Below are 20,566 nucleotides of genomic sequence, written 5' to 3'. Positions count from 1 at the left end.
CCCTGTAATATAAAGCCCAACAGGGTTATTGTGTTATTTCACTTTTATCAGTCCCAGACAAGTACATACATGAATGTATGAGGAGCCCACTGAACTCTTTCATACTGTCACTATCCAGATTATCCTAATAAAAAACGACCTCTATGTCAGATGGGAGCAAAGATCTGATTGCCTATTTGCCTTCCTTAAATGTCTCTTGAATGTTTGCACTCATCATACACACGCATGCATTTGCCCTCGTCTCCCTTCTCCCTGCCAAGTCATATCGTGGTTCCCCCCGCTGGTGACACTAATTTATTGTGTCATCTTCTACGACCCAATGGTCTCTCTGGATTTACAGCCTTGACAAGCGAGACTAGCCGTGAAATGCATGCGAGCAGGGCCGGCACTCGTCCAATTTAGCGTGATGATATTTGAGTTCAGTTTAAGAGCTCCTCATGTTTGCCAGACACGTGAGCACATCTTTACAGTCGGCCTCCCCATATAGCTGCTGATCTGGACGTGTCGGAGAAGGAGACCGCAAACACGTGCCGGTGACAGGAGCACGTGATTTCACAATTTCCCCTCTGAGATGAGAGCTCTCAAGAGATGAAAATAAAGGCTCTTTCTTTATTCTAATGAGCGGTGTGATGTGATGTTGCCTGCCGCAGTGTATTGCAGATGAGGTCGTCCATATATCAGAGTCTGAGCCTACTCACGCCTCTGCTGTAGGTGAGTCTCTGATGAACAAATCTCTATCGAGCTGTCAGGGTTCTCACTTGGATCTAATTCTACATTTGCATTTTAAAGAAAACTGGTCTGCCGTGAACCCCTGTTTCACACGGGGAATATAATCCAAATCTACCCGTAATAGGTAAACAGCTGCGATAAACTATGGAGACAAAAAGTGAAAACACCCTTGTTCAAATGCAGCATTTTTGTGATATAAATAAATTTGACCAAAAAAAATGAAAAATCATTTCAAAAATGTCCATCATCAAAGTGATCTAGAAACCTGCACAACTCAATTAAAAAACTTTTTTAGAGAGGAGGTAAAAATAGGCAACTGAGATAATGTGCGGACAACTTTTAATTAGACCTCAAAGTTAACTTTTTAGGGCACTTGCCCTTCAGGTGCTAAAGTGCTCAAATTTGCGCTTGCCCGTGGCAAACTTGAGCTTGCCCTGTTTGGTCAAGTGCACTCAAATGTTTGCTATATGTCACGATTCGGTTTTATCACGGTATTCATCTCATGGTACGATAATTATTGCAGTAGTGTGGGAAACCTCATGGTATTGCACAGGAAGGTTGACAGTACAGGTGGGGCGAAGAGGTGAAAGCAAGGATACCGAAAAACCTCTCGTTTTCATGCTTGCCGAGTCCTTCTGAATAGGCTTTAGTAGTTTCTGTGCGTTTCCCCAGAGGTTTTTGGGAAAACGACAGCTTAACATCATCTATTACTGTGCACTTTTAATTTTGGGATATTGTGAATATTGTGACATCCCTACATAAGACAATAATGTTTTTCATACGCTTGCCCGATCATGAATGTTGTATGTTTTGCTAGGCCGCCCGTGACTATTTTTGAGTTGCCCCGGGCAATCGGGAATCTGTAAACTTCGAGACCTGTAAAAGCAAATGAGCATGAAATGGACATTTACAGGCCTTGTGTGTGCATGTGTTCGCCGTCGCATTCCAACGTGCTTCTGGAACGTATCACGGTACCTGCGTGGCAGCAAGGGAACTGGCGTATTGGATTGATGGGAGGACCTCACACAAAGTTTCATGGAAATCGTTTGTGTGGTTTATGTGTAAACCTGCTAAATAACCAACTGAGCTTGGCAGAGGTCACTCATTTCCAAGCAGTCGAAATGTCTTACACAAATCAGACATCATGAGACATCTGAGGACCAGGCAAATCCCCCATTTTCCCTTCACCACAGTACAAGTATCTTACGGCAAAGCAAAATCATGGAGCACCACAGCCCTCTATGCTTGTGTGGAGGTATGACAGGCAAATAACAAGGGACTTTACATACAGGCACTATTTAAGCATTGTGTGGTCTGTCTAATAAAGAAAAAAGGCCTTTTTAAAATATAGAAACAAGTGTTAAACGTTTTCATCAACATTTGTTTTTATTGCGAAGAGGCAGACTTTTCAGTAAGTACGCTTAAAAATTGAATTATTTCATCTTTAGATAAAATAAAAATGTGTGAAATTCAGCTCTTAATGAGTTCATAACGGCACACACTCCACCAATGAAATGGATGGAAGCGCAAAGGGAATGTTTAGGGTCACCAAGGACTAAGCGACACCATTGATCAGCTCTCCCTCCACTGTCAAATCAAGAGCCATTCTATTTTGCTCCAATTCCAAGCTAAATTCAGCAGGCAAAACACTCTTCTTTTTGCGACTTGTTTTTCAGAGCTGGAGAGCGGCTAGTTGTTTTTTTTTTAGGGATACAATGACACCTTGTGGCTGTGGGTGAACATTTTCTCTCTCAATCGTCTCATTTCTCCAGTAGAAATTTTCTGGATAGTTTGACAAAAGTTCTTTTTTTAATTATTTTCTGATAGAATATTTGTCTTTGGTTTTTTTCTTATTATTTTTCTCCCATGAACCATTAATTTACCTGTATTATTATTATTAATATAATGTTGATTAATGACTATGTTTATGTAGTTATGAAAATGGCAAACTATTGATACAACTCATTCTTGAACATTTTACAAGACAATAAGCAGATAGGCACACACACAAAAAAAAACGCAATTGCAAAACAAGAAAAAAAAAAACAACATACCAAAAAAAGGACTTGGGGTAGTGGATAAAGTTGTGCTCAGTGAGCAGGAACATTGGAGGTATTCAATTTCCTCATTTCATTCTTCCGCTTATGCTCATTAGATTGCAGGTAGAAAACAAAAAAAGAACAAAATGAAAAAGGAAAAAAGAAATGAGAAAAAAAGGATTGCAGGTGACTTTGGACGAGAGACAGCGTACACCTTGAACTGGTCGCCATCTAATCGCGGGGCACATATAGACAAACAACCTTTCACACTCTTCCATTAACTAACCACACTTGTTTTTGTAATGTGGAAGGAAGTCAGAGAACAGGAAAGTCACAAACACAAAGGCCACAACCCAGATTCAAACATGTGACCTCTCAACTGTGAGGCAGATGTGCTAACCACCAGGGATGTAAAATTCCTGGAATTTGAAAGTTGGAAATGTTCCATGGAAATTGATGATAATTTACAGTATGGGGATAGACCAGAAATTAAAAAAAAAAATGGAGGTTGCCTTTTAATAGGTAACTTAAATATAGTGGGGGAAATTATTTTAGCAAAAACAATCAGATTTTATGCAAGGGCAGTGACACTTTGACTGGAGTGCCTGAACGTACAAGTTTTTTTGCGTTACGAGCTGTTGCGTGATCCTTTTTTGCTTTGTATTGTGAGCAAAATTTTGAGGTACGACTGAGTTTCAGATACGCTTGAGTGAAGTGAAAACAAAAATGGAACAATTAAGTTACTGTGTTGCCCTTGCATTTTGGGCAAGTAGAGCTAAGATATCTGTTTTGTGTGTTAACAATGGTTGATTAAAGTTATACCCAGTTCTTCCAACTATTAATGTATCTTTTTATGGTTTAATAAATGTGATAAAGTACAGCATACTATTTGTGCAGCATCAAACGCGCGTCCACATATGCAATGGCTCAGTGTGTGGCGGGGGCGGAGGAGTCGCTTCACGGACGTGGAAGACGTTTTTCGCTTGTCGTCCTGCTCTTCTTTCAGCAGAGACCCTCCCCGCGTCATGACAGGTGGTGAAGCGGCAGCAGCATTACGACGCTCAAAGTTATAATCGAGTGGATAGAAGCTCTCGCAAACCACATCGCTGGGGCACTAGCAAGCTAACTTACGCTCACGTTAAAAGAAATTAGAGAAGGATAGTAAAATAAAAATGCAATTCGACATGTTTTTCATTACATTCAAAATGGTTAGCTCATTATAAATTCAATACAAATCATAAAATTGGAAATGAGAGTGGATTATTTTATTATGAAAACTATCGAACTTTTTAACCGCAATATGAATTATCTGGCCAGTCCGTCTTTTTTTAAAAATCAAATGTGGCCCTAGAACGGAACGCTACACGTAGAGGACGTTGTTTCTACGTCGGCTTGCTTAGTGGGAAACTGCCAATGCCTGCTCGGATGTCTTGAAAACATAAATAATTACAGCCTAATACACTATAGAATTATAAAATTATTAAGACAAATTAGGACGTTGGGTTTAGTTTCTTAAAAAAAAAAAAAAAGACACAAAAAAACTCATCACGTGACCAAACACGGGAAAACAGGATTTGCTGTGTATGCTGCAATAACTGGTGATGATTTGATGGTTTGAACCTGAACTTGCGGAATTTTATTTTCTTTATGGTTGGTGTCTTTGGGCAAATGTTAAATAGATGTAACATAAACATCGAATATGGTCATTATGGTTGCTCTTGAAGACATCTTGTGAAAAAAAAAAGACAGTGTCACGGTTTAATATTTCTACAGTTGCTTCGTCCCGGTCTCCTTCCATAGGGCTCCGCCAGGCGTTATGAGGATTCCCACATAGTTTGCAGATAGGACACGCCCTGCTCCAATATTACTGGTTCCAGAACACGCGAACCTACACTATGATTGGCTTGTGGATCCCGGTAGAACACGGCCTACTGCTTCCAGACGGGAAAAGGTGAGACTTAAGCGTGGCGGGGTTAATGTTTCCCACTAACCCTAACCCATCCTAAACCCCCTTAAACCCCAACCGTATCCATAAACCTAACCACAGCAAACTTCTTTGTTTTTATTTCGTACAAATATGATACATGTTTGGGATGGTCATCTCGGTACATGTGAGTAGCAGGAGCCAATCATGTTGCAGTGAGGTTGTGTCTTGCCTGGAAACTATGTGGGAATCCTAATAATGCCTCCGGTCAGTCACCGAAACCAGAAGGAAGCGCTTTGACCTGCTTTGCCGAATACGGAAATTGGTTTCGCATAGCCCTTATATCGTCACCTCAGTTTACAGTGTGATTTTTTCTTTATATTACTTTATTTACACAACTATAAATTACAATACAGAGAGAACAATTTATTTCATAAGAATAATAATATTAAAAAAACCTCAGTATCTGGTCGAAAATCCGGAAGTAATTATCCTTGTCAAGCGCATGCGCAGTACTGGCACGTAGACTCGGGTGTCCAGTACAGTATTGTAGTCTTCTATAAATCCATCTGCCAGTTCAACAAATTCACTTAATTTGAGATTTTGACCTGTATCGGGGCTTTAACTTATCTGCTTACTTGTCAAGTCGATAGAACGTCTGTTTCCACGACTTCTCTCTAGTCCTTACATCGACGTGTACGCTCTTCTCAAATGGACAACGCTAGCAACGAACGACTGGAGCCGGATTGGCGAGGGCTTCTGGGAATTGTAGGCTCACCCTTGAGTGGTTTGATTAGTGATGGGAAAGCTTAAAAATCACAAAATGTTTTGTGAGGAGGTGTTTGGGTGACAGGTTTCTTTGGCGATCCAGTGCTCTCGTCTTGAGTGGGCGTAGCTGTGTCCCCTCCGCACTGTTGTGGTGCTTTCAGGAGCACTCGCTAAAACGAATACTTTCTGTCAAATCACACTCAAATATAGGAATAAAAAAACTGGTGAATGATTCAATTTAAATGTATTGCACTAGGGCTGCAGCTATCGAATATTCTTAGATTATTAGAATCGAGTATTCTACTGATTATCAATCGATAAATGGGATTTTTTTAAATGATTTTGCGTTAGTTTTCTCCGGGTTTCCTCCCACATCCCCAAAAACATGCATTAATTGGAGACTCTAAATTGCCCGTAGGCATGACTGTGAGTGCGAATGGTTGTTTGTTTCTATGTGCCCTGCGATTGGCTGGCAACCAGTTCAGGGTGTATCCCGCCTCCTGCCCGATGATAGCTGGGATAGGCTCCAGAACGCCCGCGACCCTAGTGAGGAGAAGCGGCTCAGAAAATGGATGGATGGATGGATTTTGCGTTATTAAACAACAATACCAGTACAAAATGTGCATGTGAGGTGCAGGTAGGGTTGCAAAGTATAACAACACTAGAAAAGTACAGCGATATCTCGCTATCAAAAATGGAACGATACCGCGTATTTTAAATACCGGTACTTCTACACAGTTGGGCAGATTACCTCTTTTTTGAAGAACTGTACAATAAGTGGACAGTATACTTGCTTCAAGCTGGTACTCCTGTAAAACATGTATGGTATTTGTATGTGGGGAAAAAAATTGAAAGCCGGCCGAGCACGCGAGCACACTGTAGTATACTTTATAAATCCTTCGGAACGCTACACAATTTCAGTACAGAGCTTTGACTTATGTTTTAGTTTTTTTGATGGTATTGTTACAGTATTGGTATCAAGGTACAGGTACCGTACTGTAAAAATTCCGTACTGTAAAAATTCCGTAATCAAATTCCGAATTTGGGTATTGTGACACCATTTGATGCAGATGTTATTTTTACCACTTGGGGTCACCATTCTCACATTCTACACTGTTGTATCGGTGACTTTGAATGTGTGTGGTTTTGATAGGCCTCCACTTGGCCTGGCCTTCACACACCTCAGCGAACGAGTGTAGTTGGCTGATGTCAGGTAAAAGAATAAAATAAAATAAAAACTGCTTATAGGAATTCAATTAGACTGTATTGCGCATACAAATCCTACCTAAATACATGTGAAAAGGAAGTTCTTCGCATACCAGTGTAATTTCAATGTACGTACAAATTCGAGTTACATCTCCTCAGTAGGAACGGAACTATCGTAAACCGAGGATCACCTTTACTATACGATGTAGCAGTGCCATAACTGTCCAGCAGGTGGTAGTGTCACACTACAAACGTTTTAGTGTTTAAACCTCTGCATTAACATACTGTAATGCTAGCCAGTATTAATGATGATATTTGCACTGGGTGGATAATCGTCTTCAATAAACCATGTTCACTTGTTTTAAGACATCTTACCAAGACACATTTCCCTGTATTATTGGCAAATCAATTTGCTTAATATATTCCTCATCATTACTTTTTTTTGTATTTTTTCAGGCAAGCTATGTTTATTTGTTTTCATTAACTTGCCAAGTAAAATTTCCCTGATCTATTGGCAGATATTTTTGCTTAAATTGAGTAGTACATATACCTCGTTTTATTACTTTTTTTCTTATTTTAGGTTAGCAATGTTGAGGCTACTTGTTTTAATTTACTTGCCAAGTATAAATGTCCCCTGGGCAGATGTTTTTGCTCACATTAAGGAATATTTTCTTCATTTCATTACATTTTTGTAGGTTTTCTTTTAGGCTAGCTATATTTATTTGTTTACATTTACTGGCCAAATAAAACTTGTCTGTTCTACTGGAAAAATATTTTGGTTTAAATTAAGTAATATATTCCTCATTTTATTAAAACAAAAACAAAAGTCCAGGCTATCTCCGTTTATTGTTTGTGTTCTAGGCGATAAGATATTTTTTTCCTAAGTAGTATATTCTACATTTCATTACTTTTTATTCGTTTTTTTTAAATCCCGTTTGTTTATTTATGTATTTATTCATTTCTGATCTATTTTGCAGTGGTGTGAATGTTTTCTGCTTTGCATGCACAGTAGACGCAGCATCACAATTATGTAACGTGAGGAGATGCAGAAGAAAATTTCAGGTGGGGGACTATCTGTGAGTGGATTTCAACACAGTAATGGTTGGTGCATGTGGATAAGGGGGGGGGGGGGGGGGGGGGGGGGGTACAAATTTGGAATTTGAGCACGTCAGAGGAGCACTTGATCCCTGGCGTCTCATGGACCCTCTCGGAAGCTCACAAGCGGACCGAGAAGGAGCAACACTCTCATTTTGAATGCAAGGCTGCTTGTTTTCTTTTTTTGTTTTTGTTTCATCCCTGCACAAGTGATAAAGAGTTGGGGAAGGGTGGCTATGGCTTGGCCGTGCATCAGCAGAGTATGCTGCTTGGCTCGGTTCTGGAACCAATTCGACAAATCGGACCTTTCCGTGCCGCTCACCATCCAGAACTACTCGGATATCTCCGAGCACGAGGTGCGATCCGTCACCAAGCAGGTGTTCTCCGCGTCCTCGGCCCCCGGACCGCGAGGTGCCGCCGGCTCCCCGACCCGAGGGTCCTTCAAGGCGCGCAGGGAGCCGAGCTACAAGCCTCGGGAGGACTACCAACCCCCGGATGTGCCTTTCCCCAGCGTCACACAGTACAAGCAGGACTTCAAACCCTGGCCCATTCCCAGGAAGGACCACTACCCTTGGATAAGTAATGGCGACAGCCCGGGGGGGAGGCTCGAGGTGAAAGAGGAGGATTGGAGCAGCTCCTACAGGTAGGGAGTACACAACTCTCATCTGGGGTGATGAGCACTTTAGATGCAAAGTGATGTGATTTATGTTGTTACATTACATTCTATGGGTGGGGGGGGGGGGGGGGGGGGGGGGGTCCATGCACAAAAGCAGTGCTGGGAAGATTACTTTGTAAATGTACTTGGTTAAAATGACAAGTTACTCTGTTGCAAAGGTAATACTAGTGTAACTATTTCAATTACTTTCTTAAAAGTATACAACTAACTGCATTTCAATTACTTCTTTACACAAATATTAACAATTACAAAACATTATGAATTTAAAATACATACTAAAAATGTTTTTGTTGAATTATATAATGTGCTTTTGGTGGTATATATCAAGCTCGTTTGAAAATATCATATAAAGTCCCCTCCAAAGGTTTTGGAAGAGCAAGGTCAATTCCTTTGTTTTTGTTTTATACTGAAGACATTTGAGTTGCAGATCAAAACGTGAATATGAGACAAAAGTTCTGAATTCCAGCTTTTATTTAATGGTATTTACATGTCATAAAAAACTCAGGACAGAGCACCTTTTGTTTGAAGCCAACCACTTTTCAAGTGAGCAAAAGTACTGGAGCAGACATGATTAAATTAACGTTAGTCTGGCAGTTTACAGAAAAATGCATCTAAACTAATTCGGAGAAGCTTCATCGTGCAACAAGATAACGACCCAAAACACACTGCCAACACAACAAAGGACTTCATCAGGGAGAAAAAGTGGAAGGTCTCAGAATGGCCAAGTCAATCACAGGACCTTAACCCAATAGAGCATGCATTTTACTTCCTGAAGAGGAGACTTAAGGGAGAAAGCCTAGAAACAACCAAGAACTGAAAGAGGCTGCAGTAAAGGCCCGGAAAAGCATTTCAAATGAAGAATGCAACAGTCTGGTGAAGTCAATGGGTCGCAGGCTTGATTCAGTTATTGCAAGTAAATGTTATTCACTTTAAGTTAATTTAATAATGTCTGTTCCAATATTTTTGCTCACTTAACAAGTGGGTGGCTTCAAACTAAAGGTGCTTTGTCCTGAGTTGTTTAACACATCTAGATGTAAATACCATGAAATGAAAGGTGTAATTCTGAACTTGTCTCATATTGATCTTTTTCTCTGAAACCCAAATGTCTTCAGTATACAACAAAACGAATTGACCTTGTTGTTCCAATACTTTTGGAGGGGACTGTACTATACATGTGTTGTCCAAGGCTATTTATAAACATAACGTTCTTTATTGTTCTTAACTTCTATAAAAGCGGTTCGCAACTTTGCAACAAAAGAATATGCAGGTCCCAGGATTAGAGAAGCACTGTCCAAAATAACCATGAAAAGGACACTTCTTATCACTTTTACTTTAGTGTGGTACACACCATATCGCCAAAGAGCACAGTGATTACTTGTCACCCTTTAAATAGGCCAAATGAGTGATTACAAGTGAATACACCTGTGATGCCAATTAGAGGACACACCTTGTTTGAACATGTCCCTATGGTCAACTTATTTTCAATCTTTTCTCGGGGTACCATAATTTTTTGCCCAGGCCTGTTTCATGAGTTCATGAGTTCCATGAGCAATGTCTGATTTTCATTGGTTAAATTTTATTAAATTTGTATTTATTACTACTTGTGTCAGATTCAAGTTATTTCTGTGACCACAGTGGGTTTTTCTTTCCTTAACATAGGGATACCAACAATTGTATCCATGTGTAATTAGTTACTCCCCAACACAACACAAAACATGCACTTGTTGCAATTCAATTGATTGTGCCGCTCCTTCTGAAGTGCCCGCCTTGGTCACCGGGGGCACTATAAGACAGTCATGCAGACACAGACGAAGAATAGATGCTGTAATATTAGTAATGTCTCATAGAGGATAAAGAATATACGCCTTTGATTATTGTTATATTATCTGTATTAGGTGTCAAACGCAAGGCACAGGGGCCAATTCTGGCCCCCACATCATTTTATGTGGAGGGTTTGAATTGGGGCTCCAGGCTTACTGTGGAGTTTGCATGTTCTTGTCATGCTTGTGTGCATTTTCTCCAGGTCCTCCGGTTTTCTCCCAAATTCCAAAAACATGCATTTTAGCGTCATTGAAGACAGTTAATTAGTTTTACCTACATGTTTGGGAGATGTTGCTATCGTCTGATGAATCAGAATCATCTTTATTTGCCAAGTATGTCCAAAAAACACACAAGGAATTTGTCTCCGGTAGTTGGAGCTGCTCTCGTACGACAAGAGACAGTCAATTGACAGAGAATACTTTTGAGACATAAAGACATTGACAAAAACTGTCACTGAGCAATAAAGGGTTGCTAGTTATATGGTAATGCCGGTACAAATTATTTTATTTTTTTTGACAATTGTGAAAAAAGATGCAGAGTCCTCAAGCACTTAGAGCACTTCGAATGACTAATCTCGCAATAGTCCGGTGCAATGACCATTGTGCAAAGGGCGCTGACACTTCAAGGAGTGTATGCAGTTTAAAGTGACGAGTAGTGCGATAATCTGGGACAATGTTGATTGTGCAAATGTTGCAGATACTCCTCAGTCAGTGTGCAAATGGGGCAGATGCTACTCTGGCATGAGTGGCCAGTATTGGTCAACAACAGATGTGCAAATAGGGCAGCGTGGCGAGACTACTACAGTGAGTGCACGAGTAATATATAATTGGCCCGACAGAAATGTGACAGCAAACTCAGACAAAAAAACCAAGGTTGAACTTTTTGACCTTAATTTATAAAGTTATGTTTGGTGCAAAAACAACACAGCTCATCACTAAAAGAACACAATACCTAAAATGAAACATGGTGGAGGCAGCATCATGCTTTGGGGCTGATTTTCTTCAGCTGGAATTGGAGCGTTAGTCAAGATGAAAGGAATTATAAACAGTTAAAAATAGCAGTCAGTGTTAACACAAAACATTCAGGCTTCTGCTCTAAAGCAAAAAACAATGTCAGGAAAAGCCTACTAGAACATCTTCTGGATCTCTCTTCCTCCAGACAAGAGTGCAGACCATGGGGAAAAAGCACCAGGAAACAACTAGTAACTGAATCACCTGAGACCAGCTACCAGGCTGCCTACAGCGGTGAAGCCCACCGGTCTATAGGGCCACACCAGGGGGGCATCGCCTCTGCTAGCACCAACATACAGCCCGCCTCGGTCCGCCGGCCCGTCCTCAGCACCCCGCAAGCCGGCCCCTCCTACAACCCCCTCGTACTGCACAGCATCCAGCATGAGAAGACTGAGCTCAGCACATCAACAAAGGGTCAGGTGAGCATATTTAGGTACCTTAAAAAGAAGTCTTGTAAATTTGACACACCACAGAGAAGAGTGTTCTTAACAACCCTGCCAGATTTGAATGATTAAAAAACAAAAATAATCAGCAAGTATATAAAATGAGGCTTCAAAATCGTAAAAAAATCAAGCGCCCACTGAATACGCTGAAACCACGCCACACTCAACTGTCAAACAAACACCACTACTATTACTTATGCTAATTCGTCTAGCATGTTATGCCTACACATAACTACGTGTCAGACATGGAAATTGTTTCTGAAATATTTGTCAAGGCCTTTTTTCATGAGTTTGCTTTTTTCAGAAAAATAATTCTGTTGAACAATAATTCAAAAGCAATGTCTGATCTTCATTGGGTAATTTTCATAAAATGTTTCCATATTATTACTTTTGTCAGATTAAAGTTATTTCTGTGACCCCTGTGGGGTTTTCTTCCATTAACAGAGAGGTACCAACAATTTTGTCCATGAGTGTATTTAGAAACAAATCTCTAAATTCACCTTCCAGGGTCTTTAATGCAGTTTTTGATGCGTTACACTTAGCTTGCTAAAAGTCATCTTGACTCATCTCCTGAGCGGGGAACCCCAGAGTAGTGACGTGGCAGTACTGTGTCTCAAAGTGACCCAGCTCAGGCCCCATGAGGTAACACGTTTGGTTGACCTCAATAGCGCACATTTTGAGACAAGATCAGGAAGAAAGCGGTTATTCCTTCGAGTGTGCCTTAAAGCAGTATTCACTAACATGTAACACAGCACAGTGCAGTAATTGTTGATATACTACACTTGGCATCACAGTGATGCAGATATGCACTCCAAACAATTGCAATATAATACAATATTAAAATACATCTGGGGAAAAGCATATACTGTACTTCCTGACAATGTTGCAGAGCGAAAATAATACATTCTGACCTGGTTTGGAGCTTCCCGCCATAATGAGAAAGCCCTAAAGAGACAGATGTGTATGCACGAATTGAAATCTGAACACCAGAAAAAGCTACAATAATGGATAAGAAGGTGACAGGATTTGTGCACAAATCTGGCAACTCATTAGTGCATGGACATTGTTCCAGATTAGAGTGGGATAAAGCTCCCACCCTCCCTGAATGGCTGCTGTCACACCAGTCTTCTTTTTGTGGCGACACAAAACTGAGGATTTTTTTTCATATTTTGGTAGCCTAATAGCATAATTGCCAATATATTTTTTTCCAGTTGGCTCCAGTTGTTTATTGATACTGTGGTGGTAAATTAAAAATGACTTTTAGGCCAGTGTTTCTCAAAGTGTGGTACTATTACCACTCGTGGTACGCATGCTCCTTTTGTGGTATACAAAAAAAATCACTGCCTCAGTATAGTTCAGTTGTATTTAACTTTTCAGCACAATACCTTTGCACCTAGTCTTTAAAAACTTTATTTTTAAAGTTTTATTTTGGTAAAATTTTTTATTTAACATTTAAATTGAATAATTTTACAAATGTTTTCCTCTCCAATATTTAAGCAGTGTTAATGTCCAAATGGTGCAAGTTACAGTGGCTGACAATAATGTTAAATACAGTGGTGGCTTGAGATATGAGTAACCTGATACGAGCAGTTGTTTGGCCGATTTTGTTGCTTTGACTCGCAAGCAAAAATTTAAGATGCAAGCGCTGTGTGACAGCTCAACTCAACTCAACTCACTTAACAACAAGCAGCAGTTTGGCACATAGTCAACAATTCTTCAAAACAGAGGCTTCCTGAAGTTTACGTTCACACTAAACATACAGTAAAACAAAGAGAATTACGTTTAAAACAACCACAACTTTGCCTTAAAGTTCGCTAGCTTAATGCTAACACATCATGTGAACCTTTAAGCAACAGTTATTTGAACACAAACAGTGGAGCAACAAATGTAAACAAATAATACAGGCATTCATTCTTTACCTTCTGCAAAGAAAGACTAATATTACTGCGGTTTACTGAGGAGCTGAGACCATCTCAATGTACAGCATATCCGTATGTCTGTCTTATACTGCCCCGAGGTGGCCAGGGCGCGTGCACACCAGAAGGAGCAGCACACTGTCAATTGAATTGGAGCAAAAAATGTGTCAAGAAACTTTACATTTCTTTACATTCTATTTAATTATGTATTTACTGATTTTTTTTTCTTAAATGAAGTACAATATTATAGAGTGCGATTTTTCTGATTAATACACATTACACTTTCCTTGTGATGCTCATTTCAATTCATTTCAATGGGAAAAGATGATTTGAGATACTGTATGAGTGTTTTGCGTTTCGAGCGTGTTCACAGAATAAATTAAACTCGTATCTCAAGGCACCACTGTATACTGTTTAGGAATAATAAGACTTAGGCATACAACACTCCACTATATTTAATGTTAATCATGATGGTGCTAGTTGAAGAGCTAAGTATATTTTTTTGGTGGGACAATTACACCATTAGGGTAATGGGTCGCAGAAAATGTAATTCGGCAAGTCATACCAGAGTAGAAGATGGAAAGGTTTGACCCTTTGGTGATCTGCATAATTCTCTCTATGATGTTCAATCAAACATTAGTGCTTTGCAGGGAGGGGTTGACGGAATGGACGTGAGGGAGGTCAAGGGCTGGGCACACACTCTATTAACCGGAGTGGCCCAGTTAGCGAGGATAAGCGGTGCAGACGAGGCCACATCCATCACTTCATCATTGGTTGAACATTTACGAGGTCAAATCTCACTGGTTCGTAATCTGCGTTAGGCTTTATCGCAAAGGTGTTTTGATGAGGTTCTTCCAGGCCAACTGGGGTACAGTCATGCTGGAGCAGAAAAGGAGCTTCCCCAAACTCTGTTATTAGATGAGGCTTCCTCTTACGTGTCAGATTTCAATTAAGTCTCAAATGAGTGGCTGCAATTGAAAGTTCACCTTGGTGATAAATCATTAGGCAGCAATGAATAATCAAATACATTTTTCAAAGTGTGTGTCTGTCCCACACCCCAATTTGCAGTTTATAAAATACAGCAATGTCGGATTAAAACCTTGCAGATAGATTTTAGGTTGGTATGCTACACATACCCTACTCACAAAAAGTTTTACATGTTTGGCTCGCAGGTGAAATTTTGCAAGAACCTAAAATGCACTACAACCTTTACAGGTGAACTTAATTTGACCTTCTCCAAACTTTTGAATGTCCAACTCTTCAATGTTTTAGTACTTTTGGCACAACTTCCTGGAGCTGAACGGCAAAATTCACAAAATTTCCAAGGACATCGACTTCTGTCTTTCTGAGACTTTTCCAGTCTCTCTGTTGTAACCTGCTGATAACACTATAAACTCAGAAGCTGGAATATATTCCACCAGGTCGTCGTGGGGCTTTCCACTTACTCTTACTTATTTGAAGAACTGCTTTTTCTTTTACTTGAGTCATATTATTGTAAAGTAACAGTACTTCTACTTGATTACAATTTGTGGCTACTCAACCCACCTCTACCCTGACCGTAAATGCTTTCCAGCAAATCAGAAGCCTGAAGAAAGTAATTTCTTGGAAAGACAACAGAACAAGAAAAGTGAATTAAGGAAAAGGGGAATCATACAGGTGGATTGATAGGAGTTCCGCCTGAAATATCAAAATTATTGAAATAAAATAGAAGTAGAAGCAGAAGTAGTGATTAGTACCTGCTTCACCAAGTCAGCTGAAATAGTCATAACATGAATTCTTTGAAAATTAGCTCTGTGCGGTCATGGCGTTCGCTTGCTGTCGAGTGCAACAACACAAGGCAGAAATGTGGGTATGCACAGACTGTGTAATCCGTGTCAGACGTGAGCGTGACAAAGCAAAATTGCAAATGAACTTAAGTAGGATGCAGTGACGAACAACTCAGCTTCAATTGCAAACAGCGCACGGTCGCCCGGTTTCCAAAGTAGAACTGACACCTATGCACTGTGAAGAAAATCAATTGTACAAAATTCTTCAGAAAAAAAAAGCTTGTGGGACAATGCAGTATTTTCTTTATATTTGTACCCATTTTTCTGCATTCTTTTTCTATCTTTCGCTCTCATTGTTCCTCTGGCTTGTACCTCTTCCCCTTTCCCACGCTGCCCGTGAATACACAAGAGCATTCTGTGCCAATTTGGCAAAGGGGAAATGCAAAATAAGAGTGAGGGTAAAGCCAGCAAGTTTAGAATGAAGTAATGAGGTGTAGAGGTTTGCTGTATGGACAAAACAGCTTACTCAATATAGGCGTTGGGTGTATCTTCTTCATGTTATCAAGACATTATCCTTCTAATTTTGTGGGAACAGTTTGGGAAAGATTAATTTCTTTTTCAGCGTGACTATGCCACATTGCACAAAGCATTAACAGCATGGTCGGATGAGTTTGAAGTACAAAAAAAGTGAAAACTCACTACACGATCCTCAGCGCAGTTCCATTCCTACGCAGGCGATGTAACCCGAATTTGTATGTTAGTCGGAATGTTCTGTAATTGTGATCACGAATCTACACTAGCATAGTAGAGAAGTCAAAATAGCAGTATATATCTGTTTGAAAAACCTTTTTTAGGCCATAAATATAAAAAAAAATCCAATGAAAAAACATAAGAACCCCCAGTATTTACAGTGGTGCCCTGAGATACGAGCCGGTGTTTGGACGATTTGTTTTGCTTTGACTTGCGAACACATACTTGAGATACGAGTGCATTATGGTGGCAGTGAACTCAACACACTTTACAATAAGACGCAGTTTGGCAGATAGTCAACAATCACCTAAAAAAAGCTTGTTGAAGTTTACAGTCAAACTAAACATAAAACAAAGAGAATTACAGTGTTGTGAAAATTTGTTTGCCCCCTTCCTGATTTCATTTTTTTTTTTTGCATGTTTGTCACACTTAAATGTTTCCCATCGTCAAACAAGTGTAAATATTAGTCAAATACAATACAAGTAAACACAAAATGCAGTTTTTAAATGGTTTTCATTATTAAGGGAGACAAAAAATCCAAACCTACATGGTGCTGTGTGGAAAAGTGATTGCACCCCCTGTTAAAACATAACTGTTGTTTCTCATACCCGAGTTAAATTTTGATTCTTGGAAGGTGTGTGTCCCACCACAGCTGGTGTAAAAGTAACATGAAAAAAAAAGTAGCATTTCAGAAAAAGAACATCATACGAACAGTAAAATATGGTGGTGTTAGTGTGATGATCTGGGGCTGTTTTGTTACTTCAAGATCTGAAAGACTTGTGATAATGGAACCATGAATTCTGCTATCTACCAAAAAATCTTGAAGGAGAATGTCCGGCCATCTGTTCGTGACCTCAAGCAGAAACCAACTTGGGTTCTGCAGCAGGACAATTATCCAAAACACACCAGCAAGTTCACCTCTGAATGGCTGAAGAAAAACAAAATGAAGACTTTGGAGTAGCGTAGTCAAAGTCCTGACCTGAATCCTAAAGAAATGCTGTGGCATGACATTACAAAGGCGGTTCATGCTCGAAAACCTTCCAATGCGGCTGAATTACAACAATTCTGCAAGCATGAGTGGGCCAAAATTCCTCCGAAGCGCTGTAAGAGACTCATTGCAAGTTATCACAAACATTTGATTGCAGTTTGTTGCTGCTAAGGGTGGCGCAACCAGTTATTAGGTTGCAATCACTTTTTTCCATACAGCACCACGTAGGTTTGGATTTTTTTTCTCTCCCTTAATAATAAAAAATCATTTTAAAACTGCACTTTGTGTTTACTTGTGTTGTCTTTCAGAATCAGAATCAGAATCATCTTTATTTGCCAAGTATGTCCAAAACACACAAGGAATTTGTCTCCGGTAGTTGGAGCCGCTCTAGTACAACAGACAGTCAATTTACAGAACACTTTGGAGACATAAAGACATTAACAAAAAACAACAACAAACAACAATTGTGCAAAAAGATGCAGAGTCCTCAGTTCGAATGGCTAATATCGCAATAGTATTATTATTTTAGTATTATTCAAATTTGTTTCATGATGGGAAACATTTAAGTGTGACAAACATGCAAAAAAATAAGAATTCAGGAAGGGGTCAAACACTTTCACACCACTGTACATGTGTATTTAAAGAACCACATAACTTTGGCTTAAACGTTGGTAGCTTAATGCTAACGCATAATGAGAAATGCCATAGACAGACTAACGAATAGCATCGGTGGCATATTGTTTAAGCAATCGTTATTTGTACACAAACAGTGGAGCAACACGCAGATAGATAATATATGGTAACAATACGGACATTTATTCTTTATCATCTGCAAAGAATGACGACCATAATTTCCCCTGTATAATGTGCATTTTTTCCCAAAAAATTCATTAAAAGTCAGAGCGTATTATACATAGGTATAAGAACCATTTTTTTTTTAATCTTTCAAATTGTATAAGCATATACCATTACCTAGGAGTTGTGAAAAAGGTGTACTTTCCTTCCAATATGATATTGTATGTAATGTTCAAAATTTATATATAATACAGGAAATTTTTGCTGCTCAAGCAAAATCATGACGTCTCCGCGGGCGCCGCCATATCATATCATATCTGTTGCTCTCACGTCCGTTTGACAGCTACAGATTTAGCATTTTAGTTTGCTAAACGGCAGATTTCTTGTACCGCCACTTCACATATTACATTTCGCAAGTGCTGTATGGTGGCAATGAACTCAACTGAACACAATTTATAATAAGTAGCAGTTTGGCAAATAGTGAACAGTTAATCAAAAAGAGGTTTCAAGCTGTTTAATGCCACGCCCAGTGGAAGCTTACTGTCAAACTAAACATAAAACAAAGAGGAATGCAATGTATTTAAAACAGCCAAATAACTGTCTAAAGAAAGGCCCAGTTAGCTTAATGCTAAGGCTATTTAGCATCTATGTTGCTGTGCTTTAACTGTTTAAACAGATTAAACACATATTCAGCAATATGTTGACAGACATAACAGTACTCAAAGTCATATACTCTTTGTCCTTTGTGTAGAACAACTAACGTTAGTGCCGTACTGATGAGCTCAGAGAGTAGTTAGATTTTATTATTAATCCCACTTCCATTCTAGGCAGGACACACTGATAAGATTGGCTGCTGCAAAGAGGAAAAGGAATTCCTAGAACTAAAGTGGGATTCATAATAACACCTCTAAGAACCATCTGTTTGTCTTATACTGCAGTAACTGCACACCAGAAGGAACCGCATTTAATTATGACACAATTGGTTTCTTTTTAATTTTGTCATTACTGTTTGTTTTTATAAAGTACAAGATATTATGCAATACTATTTTCCTCGTTAAAATACACACTAAATTTTTGTTGTTTTTTTCGTGGGGGGGGGGGGCTGGAAGAGATTAATGGCATTTCAATTAATTTCAATGAGCTATGAGTGAGCTATGAGTCATTAGCACGGTCACAGAACACATTAAACTTGTATCTCAAGGCATCACTGTACACTACATTTGTGAAGTACAGTTCAGTTGTATTTAAATTTTAATTTTAATAAATTAGCATTGAATCTTTAAGAATTGTTTCTTAACATTTAGGTAAAATTTGTATGTAACTTATGTGCAATACATTTTAATTCAATCAGTATTTAAGTTTGTTTTTATGTTCCTATATTTAAATGCATAATGTCAGTTGCAGTTACAGGAGAGGCAGACCAAGCTGCTGCATGTAAAGCACAAAAGATGGGAGTTCGTGAGAATGTGTGGTAGGGGGTGACTACACACATGTACAATGTACACACACTGCTTTGTAACATGCCTTCCCTCACCAACCACCCAAGCGCTTCCGGGACAGCTAGCCCACCATGCCGACAAAGACTTGCTCTCTGATGCTCACATAAAAAGACTGCAGCAATGAAGTTAAAATAACTTTGACCCAATTTGCCCATGACAGATTTAATAATTGCCAGAAGTGAGGAAATATGGCCAATTTCTCTGTGTTCGCAGCAAAACTGTCTCACTGGATGTCTGCGTGTTCTCCCGCAGGAACATCTGGCTAGGACCAAGCTGCCACCAAATCCTTCTGCCGTCTTTCAAAGCGGCTCACGAGCCTTTTAACATCTGACAGGAGAATGTCTCTAGAAACCTATGCAAGAGAACATGTCAGGAGGGGGACCCCCCTGCAGAGCTAAGATGATATCACTTGGAGACCCCTCCCCACTTTAAAGTCTGCTACAGTTGCTATGGAATTGAATATGCATGTGAGTGACTAGCTTGCACACGAAAATGAATCTGTGTGTGTTTCCTTGATATAATGTCTGTATGCTCTTAATGTTGCTTCAGTTTTAGCAGGTTAAAAAAAAAGTTATTTAATTACCTTGTTTGGAAACCTATTGTAAAACTATGACTTTGTAGATCTATTGTTAAAATCTAAGTACAATGTGAATGCAATAAAAAGGATTAGGTTCTTCTGAGTACCTTTCCTCTGTTTTTTTAAGAGTTGCTCATTGTAAAAATATACAGTTAATGGTGAGTTGATTGAGTTACTTAGAGTGCAAAGTTGAACTTCCCAAAAAGATGTGGCTATAAAAAGTCTAGGACACTCCAAATCAGAAGCCTCAAGGTTTTGTGCTAACACTATTTCACAACTCCTCCCATCTTGACTAAGGTCCCAGGTCCAGCTGAAGAAAAACAGCCCCAAAACATGATGCTGCCACCCACATGCTTCAATGTAGGTATGGTGTTTTTTTGCTTTTGTTTTTTAGCTAAACATAACTTTTGAAATTATGGTCAAAAGGTTCAAACTTGGTTTCACTGGACCATAGCAGCTTTTCCCCACTTGTGTTTGGGAGATTCTGTTGTTTTTCTAAGCATTTTTTTTTCATTTTTACAAGAAGGCGTACCTTGTCTGTATTAAAAAAAAAAAAAAAAAAAT

General features: G+C 39.4%; 2 protein-coding genes across 5 annotated transcripts in view; one reads left to right on the top strand and one right to left on the bottom strand.

Annotated features, from left to right (window-relative positions):
* ece2a (endothelin converting enzyme 2a) overlaps positions 1–5,703 on the bottom strand; it is a 76,756-nt gene extending 71,053 nt beyond the window's left edge. Inside the window, exon 1 of the mRNA XM_061798027.1 lies at positions 5,331–5,703. The gene's annotated coding sequence lies outside the window, so the exon portion shown is untranslated. The remainder of the gene's footprint in view (positions 1–5,330) is intronic.
* A 2,112-nt stretch (positions 5,704–7,815) lies between these two features.
* Positions 7,816–20,106, top strand: map6d1 (MAP6 domain containing 1). 4 transcript variants are annotated; one of them, XM_061798026.1, is made up of 3 exons: positions 7,816–8,404; positions 11,417–11,682; positions 19,678–20,106. In XM_061798026.1, exons 1-3 carry the CDS (start codon positions 7,998–8,000, stop codon positions 19,689–19,691), a joined length of 687 nt encoding a protein of 228 aa, XP_061654010.1. In that variant the 5' UTR covers positions 7,816–7,997; the 3' UTR covers positions 19,692–20,106. The 4 variants fall into 4 exon arrangements, with proteins under 4 accessions (XP_061654010.1, XP_061654009.1, XP_061654008.1 ...); XM_061798025.1 differs by having other exon boundaries at positions 19,639–20,106; XM_061798024.1 differs by having other exon boundaries at positions 11,417–11,687.
* Positions 20,107–20,566: the final 460 nt, after the last annotated feature.

The sequence above is a fragment of the Phyllopteryx taeniolatus genome, chromosome 14 (assembly GCF_024500385.1).
Source record: "Phyllopteryx taeniolatus isolate TA_2022b chromosome 14, UOR_Ptae_1.2, whole genome shotgun sequence".
Taxonomy (NCBI): domain Eukaryota; kingdom Metazoa; phylum Chordata; class Actinopteri; order Syngnathiformes; family Syngnathidae; genus Phyllopteryx; species Phyllopteryx taeniolatus.
Note: the sequence above shows the minus strand (reverse complement) of the source record. Positions and strands in the feature narration are given on the sequence as shown.